This window comes from Pongo abelii, chromosome 16 (genome assembly GCF_028885655.2).
Source record: "Pongo abelii isolate AG06213 chromosome 16, NHGRI_mPonAbe1-v2.0_pri, whole genome shotgun sequence".
NCBI classification, from domain to species: domain Eukaryota; kingdom Metazoa; phylum Chordata; class Mammalia; order Primates; family Hominidae; genus Pongo; species Pongo abelii.
The window spans coordinates 79,980,694-80,005,773 of NC_072001.2; the positions used below are offsets into that span (position 1 = coordinate 79,980,694).

Genomic DNA, 25,080 nt, shown 5'->3' on the forward strand with positions numbered 1-25,080 from the left:
GTGTGGGAACATCCGCAGTAGAGCCTGGCAATGACTGACCATCCCCCAAGGCTCACCATGCTCCTCTAGGAGATTGTAGCCTTAGAGTGACTGTCAGACCTGGACAGGGCAAAGTTGTCTTGCCCATGAGACAGAGGCAGTCCCATCTGGGCACCGCCCTGTATGCTAGCCTCTCCTGCAGCCCCAGCATGACTGTGCCACTTGGAGCTCTGCCTCAGATGCCCAACCACGGTGCCGCTGGGGCTCTTCATATGTTCTTTTTCGAGACACTTCACCTGACCATTAGAGAACTCCATTAGAATGGGCCCTGTGGAAATGTACCAGCCTACCCACAACCTTCCCCAGGCACTTTGCCAGCATGCAGAAGCCCATGGCCACACACCCACAGCTGTGACAGTGCACGCACATGGACAGAGCTCACCTCCCTTCCCCCCCCACCCCACAGTGCATGTGTGAGCATGCAGACTGCTGTGCCACTGCTGCTGGCACAACCACACCCCAATGATGCCCCCAGCTGACAGGGAGGTACACAGCTGTGCCATCATTGCCAGTTTGAATGTGGACACAGACATTGGTGGCCCCATGCCCATCAACATCCTGACACTGCAAGCGCAAGTGCAAACACAAATGCTGGAAACCCTGCCCCACCCCTGCTGGTACAAGCACAAGCAGGAAGGCCACAGTCCAGCTCCCACTGCTACACCACCATAGCCAACATGAGCATACCCCAAAACAGTGTGGCATTTGCTGACACATACAAGTGAGCACAGATCCCAAGGCACCATCTTGAAAAAGCACTTTAGCTGGTACCACCCATTACAGTGTTGTGGTCAGTAGACCAGAAATACTTCAGCCCCTCCAGGAAAGCAGGTTCCTAACCTCAAGGGGCCAGAAAACAAAGCAGAGGGATGGATACTAGCCCCCAAGAGTTACAGCACACAGCCTAGGATTACTGAGTTGAGCTCTGGCCCCCTAAAATTTTCCAAAAATGAAGTCAGCCAACTGAGCCCACCTTATAACACAATGAAACCCCAAGGGCACCAAATAAGATTAAAAACAAAATGACCCTATCCAAAGCACAGCAATTTCAAAAACTGAAGGAACATCAGCCCAAATACATGAGAAAGAATAAGATCTGTGGCAACTCAAAAAGCCAGAATGTCTTCTTACCTCAAAAGTACCATATTAGTTCCCTGGGAATGGTTCTTAACCAGGCTGAAATGGCTGAAATGACAGACATAGAATTCAGAATATGGATAGGAATATCCATCGTGGAGATTTAGGAGAAAGGCAAAACCCAACCCAAGTATCTAAGAAATACAATGAAACAATGCAGGAGTTAAAAAATGAAACGCTCATTTTATGAAAAAAAAATTGATCTGATAGAGCTGAAAAACTCACTTCGAGAATCTCATAATACAATCACAAATATTAATAGCAGAATTGACCAAGCTGAGGAAAGAATCTCAGGTCACAAAGACTGGTTCTCCGAATTAACTCAGTCAAACAAAATAAAGAAAAAAGAATAAAGAAAAATGACCAAAACCTCTGAGAAATATGGGATTATGTAACAAGACCAAATCTACGATGCCTTGGCATCCCTGAAAGACAAGGAGAAAAAGCATGCAAATATGGAAAACATATCTGAGGGTATCATCCATGAAAATTTCCCTGACCATACTAGAAAGGCCATAATTCAACTTCAGAAAACACAGAGAACCCTGCACAATACTATACAAGATGCCCATCCCCAAGACATACAGTCATCAGGTTCTCCAAGGTCGAAATCAAAGAAAAAAAATGTTAAAGGCAGCTGGAAAGAAGGCACAGGTCACTTACAAAAGGAACCCCTATCAAGCTAACAGCAAACTGTTTAGCAGAAACCTTACGAGACAGAAGACATTGCGGGGGGTGGTCTACATTCAGCATTCTTAAAGAAAAAGAAATTCTAACCAAGAATTTCATATTGCAGAGTTGGGCGGGGTGGCTCACACCTATAATCCTAGCAACTCAGGAGGCTGAGGCAGGAAGACTGATTGAGGCCAAGGGTTGGAGTTCAGCCTTGTAATGGAGCAAGACCATGTTTCTAAAAATTAAAAAGAATTTCACATGCAGCCCAACTAAGCTTCAAAAGCAAAGGAGAAATAAGACCCTTTTCAGACAAACAAATGCTAAGGGAATTCATTACCACAGACCTGCCTTATAAGAGGTCCTTAAGGGAGTGCTAAATATGGATAGGAAAGATGGCTACCAGTCTCCACAAAAACACACTTAAGTATATAGACCACCGACACTATAAAGCAGTCATGCAATCAAGTCTGCATAATAACCGACTAACACCATGATGACAGGATCAAATCTGCACATACCAATATTAACTTTGAATAGGATAAATGTCCCAATTAAAAGGCACAGAGCGGCAAGTTGGACAAAAAAGCAAGACCCAATTACATGCTATCTTCAAGAGACCCATCTCACATGCAATGACACCCATATGCCCAATGTAAAGGGATAGAGAAAAATCTACTGCTGGAGGTGATGGATATCCCAATTACTCTGATTTGGTCATTACACATTGTATGCCTGTATCAAAATATCACATGTACCCCATAATTATATTCAACTATTATATACCCATAGTAACTGAAAATTTAAAAATTAAATAAATTTTAAGATATTAAACATAAAAAAAAACCTTAGGGAAGACTAAAAATAAAAGGATACTCAAACAGAATTATGACTAAGAATGGGGTATAACTACAAATGAGGTAGAGACTTAAAAGATACAAGAACGCTATCAATAACTACATGAAAATATTTTTAAAACAGTATAAAAATAAATTTCTAGAAAACTCCTAACTTTGCAGAAGGGACTAAAAGGGAAATAAAATATTTAAATACACTAGTAATTATTAATAATACTAAAGGTTGTTTAAGAATCTTCCAACCAAGAAAGGACCAGGACCAGATGAATTTTACAGGGAATTTCTTTCAAAATTTCAAAGAAAAGACAATCCTGGTATTGTGCAAATCTTCCAGAAAATAGAAAAAAAAGAGTTCCTAACTTACTGTATGAGAATAATCCTGATAACCAAAGATGATGAAAAAAAGGAAAAATCATAAAACTCTATCACTCATAAATTTATATGCAATAGCAGTGAACAAAATATTAGCAAAGAATACATTAAAAAGATAATATACCAGTAATGAATTAGGGTTATTCCAGCTTAGCAAAAACAGTTTAATATTAGGAAATAAATATGTCACTATACTAAAAGATTAAATAACAAATCCATAAGCCAATATTTAGAAATTAGAAAAAGAAACTTCCTTAACTGAAAACACTAGTTATTAAACACCTAAAGCAAATATCATTTTAAGTGAGAAAACTTTAGAATCTTACTCTTTAAAATCAGGTATGAGACAGAATGCCACCACTACATGTGTTCACCATTGTACTACACATATAAGCTGGGGGATTAAAAAAAAAAAGTAAATTTGAGTTATAAACAATGCAAATACACAATACAACCTTATTATTTGTAGTGTGATTATTTACATAGAAACCTCAATCTACAGACAAGTTACTGGAAATAAGAGTTTAACAAGAGGGCTAAATATGAGCTTGATATGCAAAATCACTTGCATTTCTATAGAGCAGCAAACAGGTAAAAAATACCATTGTGGGAATTATAAAACGTTATTTAGTAACAAATATTCTTAAAGGCCTAATTGAAATGTAATAATATGGCATTCACAAATAAGAAGAATATCAGGAAGATGTGAATTATTTCCCAAATGATCTGATTTAAAACAATTCTCAACAGTTTTTGATAGAACTTGACAATTTAATTCTAAAATGTATAAGGATGAGTAAAAGGACAAGAAGCCACAAGAAAGATCTTGTTCTCCTGTGTAGAACAAGTTTCTTAAGTAAGATAACATGATAATGGAGCAGACAAATGAGGATAAGGAACCCAGAAACAGTTCATGCATGCATGAAATGTAGCACAAAACAGAGGTGATGTGAGACGGTGAAAGAAGAGTCCAATAAAAGGAGCTGTAAAAAATAACTCTAAGTGGATTGGAGATTTAAATGTCAAAAACAAAACTTCAAAACACTTAATGGAAAATACAGGTGAACCACTTTTATAACGTAAGATAGAGAAGATTTTTGAAGCAGAACACAAAAAGTACTATCTATAAAAGACAATACTGATAAATTTGATTGTTGAAACTAATATTTTTGCTAATAGATATAAGAATATGAAAATCTAGGTTAAAAACTGTTATAGATATTTCCAATATACATAACTAATAAAAAACTAGTAACAATTTATGAAAAAAGCCTAAAAATAAAAAGAGTAAACAACCCAATAGAACTCAATAGAAAAGGGGAAGAACAGCCACAGACATTTTACAGAACAGGAAATACTTTCCTAAAACATGAAGAAATGCTTTATGTCATTAATGATCATGTAAATAAAAATCAAGCCTATAATGAAATATCACTTTACACCTACTTGATTGGCAAATGTTAAAAACCCATATAACGCCAAGAGTTGTGGAGAACGTAAATCTACATCTCTTATACGTCACTGGTAAGAGTGCAAATTGGTGCAACCAATTAGAAAAACAGTATGGGATCGTCTCTAAAATTGAACATTTATATACCATACTACTCAGCATTCCACCCTTAGGTATATGCCCAAGGAAAACTCTTATACATGTACAAGTGGTATGTATAGGAATGTTAACACCAACACTACTTACAAAGCAAAAACTTAAAAACAGCATAAACATCAATCAACAGGATAGTAAATAAATCGTGTATAATCACAAAACAGTACAGCAACCAAAACCAACAAACTAAAGCTCTTCATAGTAATTTGGATGAATATAAGCATTATAATATTGAGGGAAAAAGCACAAGTCCATAAAGATTACATAGAGCAAGGTATTCTTTTTGTAAAGCAATAAACAACCAAAATAAAAGTATACATTTTAGGAATAGACCTACATTTAAAAAAATCAAAATATAAATTATGAATGAGACAAGAGGGAAGAGGATCTATCAAGCAACATTAACCAAAACTAGGTTTGCATATTAATACCAGACAAAAATAATATTCAAGGAGAAAGGCATTAAATAGGAAAGAGGGATGCTTCATACTCTTAATAGGTAAACTTCACCAGTAAAAGAGATATAAAAAGTTATGACTGTGATGATAAATCTTTGGAATACATAAATAGCAAATATTGATTTTAAAAATACAAGGAGATGTGAAGAAATAACAATAATAGCATATTGGCATTCTTTCCATTTTGAGTAAAAGATTTAAATGAACAAAAACCAATCGGATACAAAAGTAAGATTTACATGATAATTAAGACATTTGATCTAATATATGTTATATATATCCAGAGAGAAAACAGATTATTCTTAAAATATTACAATATATTAAACTACAAAGAAAAATTAATAAACTCCTCAAAGTGGAACCTATATAAACCATATTCTCTTACCATAATCCAATAAAAGTAAAAATTAAAAACCAAAGAATAGTCCTCATATTGGCAACACATACTTTTTTTTTTTAAATTATTATACTTTTAAGTTTGGGGTACATATGCAGAACATGCAGGTTTGTTACATAGGTATACACACGCCATGGTGGCTTGCTGCACCCATCAACCCATGATCTATATTAGGTATTTCTCCTAATACTATCCCTCCCCCGTAGCACCCCATCCCCGACAGGCCCCGGTGCATGATGTTCCCCTTCTTGTGTCCAGGTGCTCTCGTTGTTCAACTCCCACTTATGAGTGAGAACATGCAGTGTTTGGTTTTCTGTTCTTGTGTTGGTTTGCTGAGAATGATGGTTTCCAGCTTCATCCATGTCCCTAAAAAGGACATGAACTCATCCTTTTTTATGGCTGCATAATATTCCATGGTGTGTATATGCCACCTTTTCTTTATCCAGTCTATCACTGATGAGCACTTGGGTTGGTTCCAAGTCTTTGCTATTGTGAATAGTGCTGCAATAAACATACATGTACATGTGTCTTTATAGTACAATGTTTTATAATCCTTCGGGTATATACCCAGTAATGGGATGGCTGGGTCAAATAATATTCCTAGTTCTAGATCCTTGAGGAATCGCCACACTGTCTTCTACAATGGTTGAACTAATTTACACTCCCACCAACGGTGTAAAAGCACTCCTATTTCTCCACATCCTCTTCAACATCTGTTGTTTCCTGACTTTAATAATCACCATTCTAACTGGCGTGAGATGGTATCTCATTGTGGTTTTGATTTGCATTTCTCTAATGACCAGTGATAATGAGCTTTTCATCATATGTTTGTTGGCTGCATAAATGTCTTCTTTTGAGACGTGTCTGTTCATAACCTTTGCCCACTTTTTGATGGGGTTGTTTTCTTCCTGTAAACTCGTTTAAGTTATTTGTAGATTCTGGATATTAGCCCTTTGTCATATGGATAGACTGCAAAAATTTTCTCCCATTCTGTAGGTTGCCTGTTCACTCTGATGATAGTTTCTTTTGCTATGCAGAAGCTCTTTAGTTTAATTCGATCCCATTTGTCAATTTTGGCTTTTGTTGCCATTGCTTTTGATGTTTTAGTCATGAATTCTTTGCCCATGCTATGTCCTAAATGGTATTGCCTAGGTTTTCTTCTACGATTTTTATGGGTTTCTTAAGTCTTTAATTCATCTTGAGTTAATTTTTGCATAAGGTGTAAGGAAAGGGTGCACTTTCAATTTTCTGCATATGGCTGGCCAGTTTTCCCAACACCATTATTAAATAGGGAACCCTTTCCCATTGCTTGTTTTTGTCAGGTTTGTCAAAGATCGGATGGTTGTAGATGTGTGGTGTTATTTCTGAGGCCTCTGTTCTGTTCCATTGGTCTATATATCTGTTTTGGTACTGGTACCATGTTGTTTTGGTTACTGTAGCCTTAAATGCCTCTTTTTTCTTTTTTTTTTTTTTTTTAGACGGAGTTTTGCTCTGTCGTCCAGGCAAAACTGGACGTGCAATGGCAGGATCTCGGCTCACTGCAATCTCCACCTCCTGGGTTCACACCATTCTCCTGCCTCAGCCACCAGAGTAGCTGGGACTACAGGTGCCCGTCACCACAGCCAGCTAATTTTTTGTATTTTTAGTAGAGGCAGGGTTTCACCGTGTTAGCCAGGATGGTCTCAATCTCCTGACCTAGTGATCCGCCCGCCTCAGCCTTTCAAAGTGCTGGGATTACAGGCATGAGCCACCGCGCCCAGCCCAAATGCCTCTTTCTTAAAAAGGAAAAAAAAAAAGAAAATCAAACTGTCCTCAATTAAAGGAAATATGTGGCATTAAATAACATGTCTTAAAACAAGAACAAATAAAAACAAATTAATCATTCAACTGAGACGGGGTAGAGGGAAGGACAGAGAAAAAGACTGAAAAAAGGTAAAAAGAAGAAAAATTTTAAAAACCATTAGCAAGTTTGATTAAGGCAAAAACAAAGTGTAAAATATTGAAATCAGAAAATAGAAAACAGATTTTAATGATTTTAAAGAGGCTACTTACTATGTGTATACACTTTTATTAAAATAAATTAGAAAATCTAATCTAAGAAAGTAATTCTCTAAGAAAATATCAATTATTGACTCAAGAAGACCTGGAAACTCTTGAGAGACAATGCATATAGAAGAAACTGATATGGTAGAGAAAAGCCTCCCCCTAAAAATGGCTTCTAAACCTGAGGGCCTAGAAGTAGCAAACCTCAGTTAATAATGAGCACCCCTTATATCTAGGTCTTGTTTTCTAAATGTTATACTTGAAAACAAAAAAAAAAAAAACAGACTTCCCTGGAGAAGTGGCTGATTCTAGGGCTAGAAAAGGAACAATACCAGAGAAGGCTGCTGCTTACAAGATTATAAAATGCCAGCAAAGAGGTGTTCAAAAAAAACTAAACAGGGCAACATCAAAAAGACACAAAAACTAACTGAAAGAGCTCCTACTCACCAAAGCTGGAACAGTATTAGCAATAAGATAATGTAGTACTAGAATATAACTCAAAGTAAAAAAAAAAAAGTCCATCTGATATAAAAAATGAATAAATAAATAGGAATATGGGCAAACCTTCCTTACCAGAAAAATTCCAAAAATTTTATATAGATAGTCCCCCTCTGGAAGCTGAAACCTAATCCCTCCCACAGGTATCCCAACCCCTTGAAACCTGCTTCCAAGGTATGGAAAAGAAAAAATAGTTACTTCACAGTGAAGAAACATTGCAAACACTACTGTGGCAAGAAATAAGTTATAATTGTATGTATCTCTGATATGATGTGGCATAAAGGACATTTCAACTCTATGGTATTCCCACCAAATATATATAACCCCAGGGTAATCATGGGAAAAAACAATCTATAAATCTACTTCAGTCATCAGGTGAACCCAAACGAGAGACATTCTGCAAAACGCCTCACCCAGCACTCCTCAAAACCGTCAGGGCCATGAAAAACAAGAAAAGATTGAGAAACTGTCACAAACCAGAGAGTACCAAGAGGACACAGTGACTAAATGAAATGTAGAGTCCTAGATAAAATCCTGAAATAGAAAAAGAACAGTACTGGAAATACTAACGAAATCCAAATAAAGTCTGGTGTTCAGTTATATTAATGTACCATTGTTAGTTTATTAATTTTAACACATCTAACTCACCCACCATGGTAATATAAGATATAAATAACAGGAGAAACTGTGCAAAGGGTATATAGAAATTCTACTATCTTTACAGCTTTTTTGTAAATCTAAAATTATTCTAAAATAAAGTTCACTAGAAAAGAAAAGAACACCAGGTCTAGATAGTTTATAAGTGAGTCTACCAAATCTTTAAGAAAAAGACTATGTTAGAGAAACTGCTCCAGAACACAGATGAGGCTGGAAAGAGCCCTTACTTACTTATGTCTATTATGAACTTCATATTAAGTCCAGAAAATGAGACTAGAAAAAGTAAAACTATAGATGAAGTTCACATAGGAAAAAAGGATATGAATAAAAAACTTCTAAGTGAAATATGAACACAGTGAACCCAAAATAATATATCTTTGAAGAGGTATTTCCACTGGAATCAAAAGCAAGGGAAAAAAGAGGGCTCTTGATCTTGTTTTCACTACTCCTTTTCAACATTGCAATGAGGTCCTAGCCAATAAAATAAAAACAAAAGCATGTATTAAAAAAGTAAAAATATTAGAAAATACCTTACAAACTGTCACTATTTTTGGACCAAATAATTAGTAAATCAGCCAAAAAAATCCAATAGAATAAAAATGCTCAGTGGACAGACACCAAATCAATACACAGAAATGTACAGATTTACTTTGATATAATTGGAAAAAAATTATTAAAATTAAATTATTAAAGAAATTTTCAATATTTAAATGAAGAAAACCATAAACTTTACTCAATGACACATACACACAAATGCAAGACATGACTAGACAAACATTCAAGTCCCTGGAAGGAAAAAATCAGTATTTAAATAATGTGTACTCTTAAGGATAATTTAATCTACAATTTTAAAACAATCTCAATCAAAATTCAAACGGTTATTTTTGAACTGAACAACTTAACTGCAAAGGCTATACACAAATTGAAAAATAGAGAAATATGGCAATTTTGAAAAAGAATAAAGAGGAATGAACTTACTGTATTAGGAATGGAAGCAAGAAGATAGGGAATAATATCTAATAAATAAATTCTTCAAATATAAAATTGTCAAGCTATAATTCTACCCCCAGTAAAAACCCCATTTACAAACAAAAGCACAATTTTAGACAAGCAAAAATCGGATTTCCCCACCAGGAGATTCTCACTAACCCAAATGATGGGTACAAAGAAATTTGTTCTATTGTTATTCTATGAATAGTTTACATACAACCTAGACACTCTTCTGTACACATGATGAATGTCACCAAAACTCTTAAAAGTGTAAAAGACATATCAAACACATACTAAATAAATGAAACCCAGCTTATCTGTACTACTGTCAAACAAAACAGACTTTAAGAAAACTTTTTGAAGTTAGATAAAATGTCCCAATTTGTTTTATGAATGGATTATGAGCTTCATTTTAAAACCAGAAAGTGACAGCAGAAAAAAGAAAAAACTATTCACCTACTGCATTTCTTATACTAAAAAGAGTCACCTTCTAGATATACAATCATTTCAACTGCAAACAGGGACAATTTGACTTCCTCTTTTCCTAATTGAATACCCTTTATTTCCTTCTCCTGCCTAATTGCCCTGGCCAGAACTTCCAACACTATGTTGAACAGGAGTGGTGAGAGAGAGCATCCCTGTCTTGTGCCAGTTTTTAAAGGGAATGCTTCCAGTTTTTGCCCGTTCAGTATGATATTGGCTGTGGGTTTGTCACAGATAGCTCTTATTATGTTGAGATACGTCCCCTCAATACCTAATTTATTGAGAGTTTTTACCATGAAGGGCTGTTGAATTTTGTCAAAGGCCTTTTCTGCATCTATTGAGATAATCATGTGGTTTTTGTCTTTGGTTCTGTTTATATGCTGGATTACATTTATTGATTTGCCTATGTTGAACCAGCCTTGCATCCCAGGGATGAAGCCCACTTGATCATGGTGGATAATAAGCTTTTTGATGTGCTGCTGGATTCGGTTTGCCAGTATTTTATTGAGGATTTTTGCATCAATGTTCATCAAGGATATTGGTCTAAAATTCTCTTTTTTGGTTGTGTCTCTGCCAGGCTTTGGTATCAGGATGATGCTGGCCTCATTGTCTCAGCCCAAAATCTCCTTAAGCTGATAGTCAACTTCAGCAAAGTCTCAGGATACAAAATCAATGTACAAAAATCACAAGCATTCTTATACACCAATAACAGACAAACAGAGAGCCAAATCATGAGTGAACTCCCATTCACAATTGCTTCAAAGAGAATAAAATACCTAGGAATCCAACTTACAAGGGATGTGAAGGACCTCTTCAAGGAGAACTACAAACCACTGCTCAATGAAATAAAAGAGGATACAAACAAATGGAAGAACATTCCATGCTCATGTGCAGGAAGAATCAATATCGTGAAAATGGCCATATTGCCCAAGGTAATTTATAGATTCAATGCCATCCCCATCAAGCTACCAATGACTTTCTTCACAGAATTGGAAAAAACTACTTTAAAGTTCATACGAAACCAAAAAAGAGCCCACATCGCCAAGTCAATCCTAAGCCAAAACAACAAAGCTGGAGGCATCACGCTACCTGACTTCAAACTATACTACAAGGCTACAGTAACCAAAACAGCATGGTACTGGTACCAAAACAGAGATATAGATCAATGGAACAGAACAGAGCCCTCAGAAATAACGCCACATATCTACAACTATCTGATCTTTGACAAACCTGACAAAAACAAGAAATGGGGAAAGGATTCCCTATTTAATAAATGGTGCTGGGAAAACTGGCTAGCCATATGTAGAAAGCTGAAACTGGATCCCTTCCTTACACCTTATACAAAAATTAATTCAAGATGGATTAAAGACTTAAACGTTAGACCTAAAACCATAAAAACCCTAGAAAAAAACCTAGGCAATACCATTCAGGACATAGGCATGGGGAAGGACTTCATGTCTAAAACACCAAAAGCAATGGCAACAAAAGCCAAAATTGACAAATGGGATCTAATTAAACTCCAGAGCTTCTGCACAGCAAAAGAAACTACCATCAGAGTGAACAGGCAACCTACAAAATGGGAGAAAATTTTCGCAACCTACTCATCTGACAAAGGGCTAATATCCACAATCTACAATGAACTCAAACAAATTTACAAGAAAAAAACAAACAACCCCATCAAAAAGTGGGCGAAGGATATGAACAGACACTTCTCAAAAGAAGACATTTATGCAGCCAAAAAACACATGAAAAAATGCTCATCATCACTGGCCATCAGAGAAATGCAAATCAAAACCACAATGAGATACCATCTCACACCAGTTAGAATGGCGATCATTAAAAAGTCAGGAAACAACAGGTGCTGGAGAGGATGTGGAGAAATAGGAACACTTTTACACTGTTGGTGGGACTGTAAACTAGTTCAACCATTGTGGAAGTCAGTGTGGCGATTCCTCAGGGATCTAGAACTAGAAATACCATCTGACCCAGCCATCCCATTACTGGGTATATACCCAAAGGATTATAAATCATGCTGCTATAAAGACACATGCACACGTATGTTTATTGCAGCACTATTCACAATAGCAAAGACTTGGAACCAACCCAAATGTCCAACAACGATAGATTGGATTAAGAAAATGTGGCACATATACACCATGGAATACTATGCAGCCATAAAAAATGATGAGTTCATGTCTTTTGTAGGGACATGGATGAAACTGAAAACCATCATTCTCAGCAAACTATTGCAAGGACAAAAAACCAAACACCACATGTTCTCACTCATAGGTGGGAATTGACCAATGAGAACACATGGACACAGGAAGGGGAACATCACACTTCGGGGACTGTTGTGGGGTGGGAGGAGGTGGGAGGGATAGCAATGGGAGATATACCTAATGCTAGATGGCGAGTTGGTGGGTGCAGCACACCAACATGGCACATGTATACATATGTAACAAGCCTGCACGTTGTGCATGTGTACCCTAAAACTTAAAGTATAATAATAATAAAATTTAAAAAAAAAGAGTCACTTTCCATAGTAAAAGGCTGGAAATTGAGAAGACACACAATTCTAAACTTGTATGCCATTAATAACATAGCCTTAAAATAAAAAGCAGCAGACAAAAATCAGCATAGATACAGAATACTGCAATGGTCAGGTTTTGTAAATGTTCCTTATACCTTAAGAGAATGTGTTTTTTCGAGTTATCCATTCGATCAAGCATATTAATTATACCAAAGAAATTAGAAAATGATTGGAAGTGAATAATAATGGAAATCGTTTGTATCAAACAGGATACAGGATAATTAGAAATTAATATTTTAAGTACTTCCATTAAGTACTGAAAGTTAATGAGCCATGTATTCAACTTAGGAATTAGAAAAATAACATGAAGTCTGGGCGTGGTGGCTCTTGCCTGTAATCCCAGTACTTTGGGAGGCTGAGGGTGGTGGATCACATGAGGCCAGGATTTTGAGACCAGCCTGGCCAAAGTGGTGAAACCTCATCTCTATTAAAAATACAAAAATTAGCCGAATATGGAGGTGCATGTTTGTAATCCCAGCTACTTGGGAGGTTAAGGCACGAGAATCACTTGAACCCAGAAGGCAGAGGTTGCAGTGAGCCAAGCTCACACCACTGCATTCCAGCCTGGGTGACACAGCAAGATTCTGTTTCAAAAAAAGAAAAGAAAAAAAAAAAAAGGAAAAGGAAAGGAAAGGACAGGAAAGGAAAGAAAGAAAAATAACATCGAAATTCCAAGAAAGAGGTAAAAAGGAAAAAAAAGTCAAATAATGGACATTAACAAAATAAAAAATAAAGCGACAATAGACAGGATCAATAAAACCAAAATTCAAATTTTAGGGAATAACTTTTGACAAGGATAATCATGAAAAAAATGAAATGATCAAGAAAAAAATAGAATATTGCAATATTCTATATCTATGCTGATTTTTGTCTGCTGCTTCTTTCAATTACTGATTGAGAGGGTTACAAATTTCCCAGTATGATAGATTTATCTCTTCTTGTTGCTCTGTCAATTTTTGCTACATTTATTTTAAGGCTATGTTATTAACAGCATTACAGTTACAGATAAAACTGAGATTGCATAAAATATCTAGAATAATACCCCAAAAAACTTCTGCCAAGACATTTAGAAATTTAGGGAAAAAACAGATCCTTTCCTAGAAAATGAAAATTTACCCAAACACACACAGTAAATCATAGAAAATTTAAATACACTGAAAGAAATGAATTGCTAATTTAAAGTAAGACCAACCTATTTGGATGGCTACTATTAAAAAATTGAAAATAACAAGTGTTGGCGAGGATATGGAGAAATTGGAATCCTTGTACACTGCTGGTAGGAATGTAAATACCTCCTTAGCTGTGGAAAATTGTATGGCATTCCTCAAAAAATTAAACACAGAATCATCATATGATCCAGAAATCCACTTCTGGGTATATACCTAAGAAAACTGAGAGCAAGGACTCAAACAAATATTTGTATAACCCATGTTCACAGCATCATTATCTGCATTAACCAAAAGGCGAAAGCGGCCCATGTGTCTACCAACAGAAGAACGGCTATACAAAATATAGTATACACAATGGAATATGATTAAATATAATAGAATATTATTCAGCCCTTTAAAAAAAGAAATTCTGATATATACAACATGAATGAATCTTGAGAACATTACACTAAGTGAAATAAGCCAGTCACAAACATGACAAATACTGTATGATTCTATTTATATGGGGTTCATAGAGACAGAAATTAGAATAGTGATCACCAGGGTCTGGAGGGAGGAGAGAATGGAAAGTTAATGTTTAATGGGCACAGAGTTTCAGATGTTCAAGATAAAAAGAGTTCTGTGGATTAACAGTGGTGATGGTAGCTTAACAATGTGAATGAACTTAATGCCACTAAACTATAATATATAGTTAAAAAGGGTTAAGACAGTAACTATCACTTTGTGTTTTACTTTGAAATCAGGAAGAGTAATGCCTCCAGCTTTGTTCTTTCTCAGGATTGCTTTGGCTACTCAGGTTTTTTTTTTGTGATTCCATACAAATTTTAGGAGGTTTTTTCTATTTCTATTAAAAATGTCATTGAAATTTTGATGGGGGTTACATTGAATCTATAGATTACTTTGGAGAGTATGGACACTTTAACAATATTAATTCTTCCAATCCATGAACACAGGATATCTTCATTTATTTGTATCTTCTTCTGTTTCTTTCATCAGTATCTTACAGTTTTCAGTGAAAAGGCTTTTCACCTCCTTGGTTGAATTTATTCCAAAATATTCTACTTTTTGGTGTGATTATGAATGAGATAATTTTATTAATTTCTTTTTCAGAAAGTTCATTGTTAGTGTCTAGAAACACAACTAATTGTGGTAATCACTACACAGTGTATGCATTAATATACAAATCATTATGTTGTGTTCGTTGAATGTGTACAACTGAATAACACAATTTTTGTAAACCATACCTCAATAAAGTTGGAAAAATAGTTAAGATGGCACATTTTAAGTTATGTGTATTTTACCACAAAAAAAGACAGAAAACAAATTTTCCCAAAAAACACATACCAGGAATTTCCATACAATTTTATAGACACATTAAACAAAACCTTTAAGGAAGAGACAATTTCTATTTTATGCAACATGTTCCCAGGAATAAAAATACAACAGGAAAATCTAGTCAGTTTATATATGAAGATGATACAATCTTGAGAAAGAAAAATCATAAGATATTTTAACAACAAATTTAACTATGTACTTTTAAAATCATGACCAAATTAAGTTAAATATTAATATAGACAAACCATTAATGTAATATATCACATAAACAAATTGAAAAAAGCAATTTTGCAATTTTGCCCAAAAAATACTTTTTGCTGTAAAGGAAAAAACCAATCATAAGATGGAGAAAAAGTTCAACACAAATTAATAACGATTTATTATTTTTAAGATCTTATAAAATTAGAGAAAGGACCTTCTTTAATATGATAAAAGATATTTTAAAAAACCTATAAACTGATCAAATTAAAACTGCAAATTAGAAAGTAACAGGGTAAAACAAAGTCTTAATTTCATTCAGCTTAAAATGCCAAGTTACTAAATTAGCTACTAGTGTAACTCTAAGGTCACTTTGCACTCTGAATTTTATAATTTTATAACTTGACTAACACAGCTAAAAATCTGTTAAGAGTCAACTTAATTCTTACTTCTTCTGTTTTGAGTTAATTCTAAAACTCTAAAAAGCAAGCTTGTATTCTTTCCTTTATAAAAATTATTTGCAGCCAGGCACAGTGGCTCATACCTGTAATCCCAGCATTTTGGGAGGCCGAGGCAGGTGGATCACCTGAGATCAAGAGTTCGAGACCAGCCTGGCTGACATGGTAAAATGCCATCTCTACTAAAAAATACAAAAATAAGCTGGGTGCAGTGGTAGGCGCCTGTAGTCCCAGCTACTTGGGAGGCTGAGAAGAATTGCTTGAACCCAGGAGGCAGAGGTTGCAGTGAGCGGAGATCAAGCCAATGCACTCCAGCCTGGGCAGCGGAGCAAGATTCCGTCTCAAAAAAAAGAAAAAAGAAAAAAAACTGTTTACTTAAATATTTTTCCTTGACCTAATAAGTGGAATCTAAAAATTTTCCTTGAACTAAATAAAGATCAATAAATCAGCCACAGATATAGAGCCACATATTCTCTGCACATCCAAGTTACAGTGTGAAAACTTAGAATATATAAATTAATAATCAGCTATATATGTGTGTGCATTATATACTGAATACATATACATTTACACACACACACACCCCCCATAAAATTCTTCCCATACTATTAAGGAGAAAATCAAGTCAATGGAAGCTATGCCTTAAAAGAAAGGGTAATATGTTTTAAAATCATTTCTCAAATTGTCTTAAACTTACTAACCCTACTGCAGTATTAGATGGGAAAAAAACTGAAGATTTATTTTAAATTACTTCTGGTTTGTTCATTTGACTTGATTTCCTGTTGATAGACAAATAAGATGTTTCATAATGTGATTATAAAATGACAGTGAATACTTCTTCTACAAAGGCAAGCAAGGTAAGGAAATAAATGGATCTATATGGAATTATCTTTTATTTCCCAGACTACCATAATTCTGGGAAACATCTTGCCACTTCTTCTTTCGATCTCAATGCCAGGCACACCCTGGCCAAAGACAGTCAGCTTACATTTCATTAAATACAGTGATGTCTTTATATTTTTGCTAATTTAAAATTTCTTTATTTTCCTAATTTAAAATTTATTTTCTCTTCAATCACCTAATTCGCATATATTGTCCATGGCAACTAATAATGTTATTTGTAAAGTCACATATGGTTGTAAATATCCAATAAATTACAGTTAATTTAAGATCCTTCATGAAGGTCCTATTCATACCTTTCAGGAGTCAAATGAAAATTAACTATTATTTTTTTCTATAAGTATGCAGGGTAACAAACGGAGCTTGTACAATGTACATGTTTTTAAAGCTAATGAATCTCACAAACATAGAAATATATTGATTTAAAACGAAAAAAAACCTTTTCAAATTCATTCTACATATACAATTAAATGTACTTCAAGCAACTTCTAGAAAAGATACTATCAGCTTCTTTAGACAGTGTGAAAACAGGACCACAAAGATATCAAGTACTAAAAATAATACTTCATTGATTTATTTAGCAATGCATGTAAAAAGTTAAATTTTAGAATGTATTTAAAACTAGTACCCATTTTTGACTTAAAAATCACTTTTTTAATCGTTTGAATTCTAAGATGAATGAGGAAACAAATCAAACATAAACTTCAAACACAGTCCCTTTTGTTAAGTCTCAAGAAACACTAGAAAAATTGCCCAGTCAAATTACAATAAAAACACAAAACAATAAAGCTTTCTTACTCAGCAGCTACCTATTATGTTTAACAGGCTTAAAACAAAATGTGTCAAAGATCAAGAGTAAGTTATCTGAGATGTTAAGTTCATAAGGTCAAAGGTACAATTTTATTAGGTCAGAGGTAATATAAATAAAATCTTATATGTCAAAGAAGAAAGGTCACAGACAAGGTGTATATAACATAAAGACATCATAGATGACAAGTAATAACTTTAAGTAGAACAAGTATGTTTACTATAGATACCCTCTATTGATTAAAAAAAATGAAACTTCCATAAGAGTAATAGAAAATAGCCTTTTTATATCACATAATTCATATGCTATATTATACACTTGTTTTCAGGAAGAAGAGGCTATAACCAATAATAACAACATGAATTAAGTAAGAACTTTAAGAAAATTTAATTCCTTCAAACTGAAACAGTACACAAAATGAACACACCAATCAAATCTCAAACCATAATGGCTAAACATAAGACTGCTATGGCTACAAAAATCAGATAATATTGCACATTTTTCTTCCAAAGTGCGTGAATCCTATTATTTCCTTCTAACCTTTTCTCATTGAAATAAAAACATGTGAAATTTATATTTCAGTTTACATAATACCATATTCCAGAAAAATTGTTAAGGTTTTTTTCGTAAATTAAATAATATTTTTAGCTGTTTTATTAATGGAAATTAATTACAAATAATTTTTTTTTTTTTTTGAGATCAAGTCTCACTCTTGTTGCCCAGGCTGTAGTGCAATGGCACAATCTCAGCTCACTGCAACCTCCGGCTTCTGTGTTCAAGCAATTCTCCTGCCTCAGCATCTGAAGTAGCTGGGATTACAGGCGCGTGTCACCACGCCCAGCTAATTTTTGTATATTTAGTGGAGACAGGGTTTCACCATGTCGGCCAGGCTGGTCTCAAACTCCCGACCTCAGGTGATCCACCCGCCTCAGCCTCCCAAAATGCTGGGATTACAGGCGTGAGCCACTGCGCCTGGCCACAAATAATTTTTATAAAGGAAAGAATATCCTTTACAATGGGAATTATTACAAGTAATTGAGGCAATTAAGGATTTTTTTCAAAAGTAGAGTACACAAAACATGACTATAGTTCTAAACAGAAAACTCAAGTAGAAAATGGGGGTAATCATGAAAGATTTAAGTAATAAAAAACTCCATACTATTCTCTCTTAAAATACTCATACGATTTGAGTAAAAGGCAATTATTTGAGGTAAAGTAGATTATTAGTTCCATGTTCCATTTCATTTGTATTAAAAGTACTTAGAATTTACGAAGGTGAAATTGAGAGTTCTACTCCAATGATACCTTCAAGCCACTATGTATAAACTTTTCATTTCGTTTCAACTCAATAGACATTTATAAATAACCTTAACTATATGTCAAGCATTATATCAAACATGAATATGCAGGGCTCAAACACTGGAGACTTTTAATTCTAGCTACCGTGAACTGGCTTATACTGGACTAATCTAATGCCAAAAGTTGTACAAAACACACAACGTGACTATTTGAAGGGAACAAAAGCCAACATAGACAGGACTTGAAAGACAATGATGCCTAAAAATATGCAAGCACATAAAATTAGCTGTACATTCATTCTGGATACTTCCTTCAGGGTTTATGCCAATTTTTGGCATGGGAGAACAGTGCAAGCAGACAGTAGCAGTCTTAGTGAGCTGAGGAGACAGAATTTGGAGTTTAGAGCCATCAAAGTGGTTAAAACTTGAGCAAAATTCTTCCAAGTTAAAAAACCGCAAAAGAAGTGAGCTCAGACTGGGCTATCTTTTTTGGTTCCATATGAATTTTAGAAGTTTTTTCTAATTCTGTGAAGAATGTCATTGGTAGTTTGATAGGAATAGCATTGAATCTGCAAATTGCTTTGGGCCACATGCCCATGTTAACAATACTGACTCTTCCTATCCATGAGCGTGGAACATTTTTGCATTTGTTTGTGTTATCTCTGATATCTTTGAGTAGTGTTTTGTAATTCTCATCTGTAGAGATCTTTCACCTCCCTGTTTAGCTGGATTCCCAGACTTTTTATTCCTTTTGTAGCTATTTTGAATGAGACTGAGTTCTTGATTTGGCTCTCAGTTTTGATGTTGTTGCTGTGTAGAAACACTACAGATTTCTGTACATTATTTTGTGTCCTGAAACTTCACTGAAGTTTATCAGATCTAGGAGCTCTGGAGAAGACCCTTTGAGGTTTTCCAGGTACAGAATTATATAATCTGCAAAGGGAGATGGTTTCACTTTTTTCGTGCTATTTGGATGTCTCTGATTCTTTCTCTTGCCTGATTGCTCTGGCTAGGCCTTCCAGTACTATGTTGAATAGGAATGGTGAGAGTGGGAATCCTTGTCTCGCTCCAGTTCTCAAGGGGAATGCTTCTAGCTTTTGCCCCTCCAGTATGATGTTGGCTGTGGGTTTGTCATAGATGGCTCTTCTTATTTTGAGCTATGTTCCTTCAATTCCTAGTTTATTGAGGGTTTTTAACATGAAAGGATGTTCCTTTCATCTTTGAAATTGCTGTCCTTTGGATAAGGCTTTTTGTTTTCATATTCTTTGATGCCCTTGAGGGTCTGACTGCAGCATACACTGCGCATTCAGCGAACTGGCTTTGTTTTTTTTTGTTTTTTTTTTTTCTTTTATTATTATTATTGTATTATTATTATACTTTAGGTTTTATGGTACATGTGCGCAATGTGCAGGTAAGTTACATATGTATACATGTGCCATGCTGGTGCGCTGCACCCACCAACTCGTCATCTAGCATTAGGTATATCTCCCAATGCTATCCCTCCCCCCTCCCCCCACCCCACAACAGTCCCCAGAGTGTGATGTTCCCCTTCCTGTGTCCATGTGTTCTCATTGTTCAATTCCCACCTATGAGTGAGAATATGCGGTGTTTGGTTTTTTGTTCTTGCGATAGTTTACTGAGAATGATGATTTCCAATTTCATCCATGTCCCTACAAAGGACGTGAACTCATCATTTTTTATGGCTGCATAGTATTCCATGGTGTATATGTGCCACATTTTCTTAATCCAGTCTATCATTGTTGGACATTTGGGTTGGTTCCAAGTCTTTGCTATTGTGAATAATGCCGCAATAAACATACGTGTGCATGTGTCTTTATAGCAGCATGATTTATAGTCCTTTGGGTATATACCCAGTAATGGGATGGCTGGGTCAAATGGAATTTCTAGTTCTAGATCCCTGAGGAATCGCCACACTGACTTCCACAAGGGTTGAACTAGTTTACAGTCCCACCAACAGTGTAAAAGTGTTCCTATTTCTCCACATCCTCTCCAGCACCTGTTGTTTCCTGACTTTTTAATGATTGCCATTCTAACTGGTGTGAGATGGTATCTCATTGTGGTTTTGATTTGCATTTCTCTGATGGCCAGTGATGGTGAGCATTTTTTCATGTGTTTTTTGGCTGCATAAATGTCTTCTTTTGACAAACCTGACAAAAACAAGAAATGGGGAAAGGATTCCCTATTTAATAAATGGTGCTGGGAAAACTGGCTAGCCATATGTAGAAAGCTGAAACTGGATCCCTTCCTTACACCTTATACAAAAATCAATTCAAGATGGATTAAAGACTTAAATGTTAGACCTAAAACCATAAAAACCCTAGAAGAAAACCTAGGCATTACCATTCGAACTGGCTTTGTTTCTGGATGATTTCAGCAGTGCTGGACTGCATGCCCTGGGGGACTGAGACCAGGCCCATGGCTTGCTCTTAGGCACCTCAAGGTTAAGCACTTGCTGCGCTGGAGTGGCTAAGGTGTTCCTGGTCCACTGGCAACAACACTTCAATGGCGGGCGCTGGCAAAATCACTTCATCAGCACGGTGGTATCAGGTCCAAGTGCACAGGCTAGTAGTCACAGGTTCTGCATGCATGCAGTTGCAGCTGGCAGAGTGTGAACATGTATTCGCACACTGGTGATGGCAGGGCAGTGGCAAGAGTGCATACCTGCACCGGCGCCAGTAGCAGCATGGTGGCAAAGTTCATGCAGCTGCCAGAAAGTGGTGAGGAGAGGCTGTGGGTAGTTGCGCGCCAGCAGGGGCCCATCTGCAGAAGCTCTCCGATGGTCAGGAGCTATGGTGGCACCCACCTGGAAGCACCTCATTTGGGCATCCAAGTCTGCACTGCAAGAAGGCATGGCCAGGCAAGGACCCTGGGAGATGCCATCAGACCAGGGTGCTCGGATTACACCGGCCCTGTCCCACTGTCAAGACAGCCCTGCTGTGTGCAGGTCTGATAGACAATAATGGCCAAAGCCACCTAGAGGAACACAGTGAGACTTGGGGGTTGAGGATCTCTGGCTGCCCTCCACAGCAGCTGTTCCTGTGTCAAACCCTCTGGGCTCTTCACAAGCTGGACTCCAGTCTCTGCCACCTCTCCAAGCAATTCTCCCTGACAGCTCAAATGTCCGTGGGGGTCATGGGGTCTCCTGCAGCTAGGATTCCAGAGGTCCGTGGTGAGAGTGGGCCACTCCTCGCTTAGTTGGCCACCTCTTCCTCAGGAGAGAGTCCTGGTACTCTACAAAGCCAGGCAGCGTTCCCTGCTTTCTCCCGCAGCTTCAGCCCAGGGTGTGCCTTCCCTCCCTCTACTCTCAATGCCTTCCTTAGGAAGATCTGCTCAGAGTGTGCCAGCCTTCTTGATGGTCTGGTCTCTCAGTGGGAGATGCTCTTCCTGGCTGCATCTAGTCAGCCATCTTGGCTCTTCCTGTTTCCCCTTCTTTTAACAAGTCAGTAAACCAAATACTATTCAACTACAGACATGTTCCTGATGCTACGTAGGAGGGCACTGACATAAAGCTAAGAAAAATAACTACAGCTTCACATAAACAATAGGGATCAATTTCACAGGCTTAAGCATGAATGTATGAAGTCAGGCACAAAAGAATACATACTGTATGATACCATTTATATGAAATTTAATAACAGGCAACACTAAATAATGATGCAAAAATTCATAGTAGTTAACTTTGGGGACATAAGTAGGAGGGGGCATAAGAGGAGCCCAAAGGGTACAACAAATGGTCTATATTATGATCTGGGTGGTTTTATATCACTTTATACATATGTAAAATTCATCAGCTATATACTTGAGATTTGTGCTCTTGACTAATGAATGCCATACCTAAAAAAAAAAAAGTTCAATATACACATGCACCTACATTAAGGTACCTGCCCTCAAAGAACCCACAATAACTTTTCTTGGACAGCTTGAGTTGCTTAGCTTAACAAATACGAATTGCTTATTCTTGAGTAGTTTTAAAAATTTACTATAATAAACAGGACAACAAATTCATAGATTATCTAGCTATGTCATCCAAGTTTCAAAAAGAGTTAAGTGAAAAATATTCACATACATATTTATACAAATCTAAATTCCATGTTGACAATAATTATTTGTGAAGAAATAATGAATTTCCAAAAGCTTCTAAATGGTATACTGATCCAAAATTATCCTCTTAAGTGAAATTTATGTGGTAAACTGTTTTCCAAGAATGTGGCATGTCATCAAGTGATTATTTTCCTGCATTATTAAAATATCAATTACCATAACCTTTCCTTATACTGAAATTATGTAAAGAATAGCATTAAATTCTTTTTTCTATCTTTCTTGTTAAATTAATATATATACTAAAATAATGACTCATTTGTACACTATATTGTAGTAGCTATTAAGTGCTAAATATAATTTTAAATAATCATAGAAATAAATACAAACATGGAATTCTTTATAATAAAACAGCACATATTGGGTACTCAATAAACAATTGTAAATGAACAAAAATAAAGTTTACCACTTCTTCATCTGAAAGTTCACGCCCCTGGATGCTGGTATTCTCTCTCACGGCTTGCTGGTGTTTTCTCCCTTTAACGTGGCTAAAAAGATAGACCTCTGAAGAGATCTGAAAGCATAAAATCAAAGCAATGTAATCAATATAACATTATATGAATTTTAAACACTACACATTCAGTCCAGTATATGATATGTGAGTTGAGATCCACCTAGTATTTACATATTAGTCTTAAAAATAGTTTCCTCAGAACATAATTCTGAGAATCCTCTAGAAGACAAATGGTTAAAAAAAAGACTCGGGAGGCTGAGGCAGGAAAATCGCTGGAACCTGGGAGGCGGAGGTTGCAGTGAGCTGAGATCGCGCCACTGCACTCCAGCCTGGGTGACAAAGTGATACTCTATCTGAAAAAAAAAAAAAAAAAAAAAGACATGTTATAGTCAGCCTAAGAGGAAATTATTTCCTCTAAGTTTGAAGGTTCAAGTCTCAGCAGTGAAAATGTTGCTTTCTTTTTTCAGATCTAATACCCCAAAAATACTGACTTGGGCTATCACATTAAGCAGGTAATCATCCATTTTAATAGTAACTATATTCTTTAGCACTTTTACTGCTATTCCAAAATGCTGATGTTATTTGTACCACTTTTCACTCAGAATCATGAAAGAAATCCAGGTCACACAGCAGATGCCTTAGCATGAGTTTTATTTTTTGAAACAGAGTCTTGCTTTGTCATCCAGGATGGAGTGCAGTGGCATGATCTTGGCTCACTGCAACCTCTGCCTCCTGGGTTCAAAGGATTCTCATGCCTCAGCCTCCCGAGTACCTGGGATTACAGACATGCGCCACCATGCCCAGCTAATTTTTTGTATTTTTAGTAGAGACAGGGTTTCACCATGTTGGAAAGGCTGGTTTCGAATTCTTAGCCTGAAGTGATCCGCCCACCTCAGTCTCCTAAAGTGCTGAAATTACAGGCGTGAGCTGCCACATCTCGCCTGCTTTAGCACAAGTTTTCAAAGACTGGAAGAATATATTTCCATGGTTTCATAAACTTTAGTAGTAAACTATATCATTACAATATTGATAAAACAACCTACCAGGACATTGCAGAGAGAACACTGCTTCTTTCTTTCATAAGGGGTCAGTTTGGGGGCATAATCAGTATTTGCATGTCGCCCACTACTTAGCTCAGCAGCTTTTTCTTTTCTTTGTTCAATCTGTTCCATGTGCCTTCGAATGCTTTCATCATGCTATAGATGAAGTCAAAGTGCAAGAATTTCAAAAATTATTCAAATTATGGTGAGAACTCGGAAAAATAATATTTCCATTAAAACTTCAAAAATAATAAGAGAATGTCGTTTCTATGACAACCTACACACTGAAGACAAAGCTTTACACAAAGCCCTTTAGTATCACCCACATGAACAGTAATGTTTATTAAAGTGTGCTCCAGGAGATAGTAACAAGTGTTTTACAGAACAGTTTCCATGGTCAAATAAATTTGGAAAACAGTAAGCTAAAGCTAAACAGGTTTGTAATGTAGAACTTTACAGAACCTCCAGTACGTCACTGTGATCTATGACTCAATGCACCTAG

At 36.1% G+C, this 25,080-nt stretch overlaps 1 protein-coding gene across 28 annotated transcripts in view; it reads right to left on the reverse strand.

Annotated features, from left to right (window-relative positions):
- SCAPER (S-phase cyclin A associated protein in the ER) overlaps positions 1-25,080 on the reverse strand; it is a 555,380-nt gene that overhangs the window by 340,204 nt on the left and 190,096 nt on the right. For all 28 annotated transcript variants that reach the window (NM_001374332.1, XM_063716003.1, XM_063715996.1 and 25 more), the window contains 2 exon segments: positions 23,491-23,598; positions 24,582-24,734. In NM_001374332.1, the coding sequence (NP_001361261.1) occupies positions 23,491-23,598; positions 24,582-24,734 (261 nt within the window).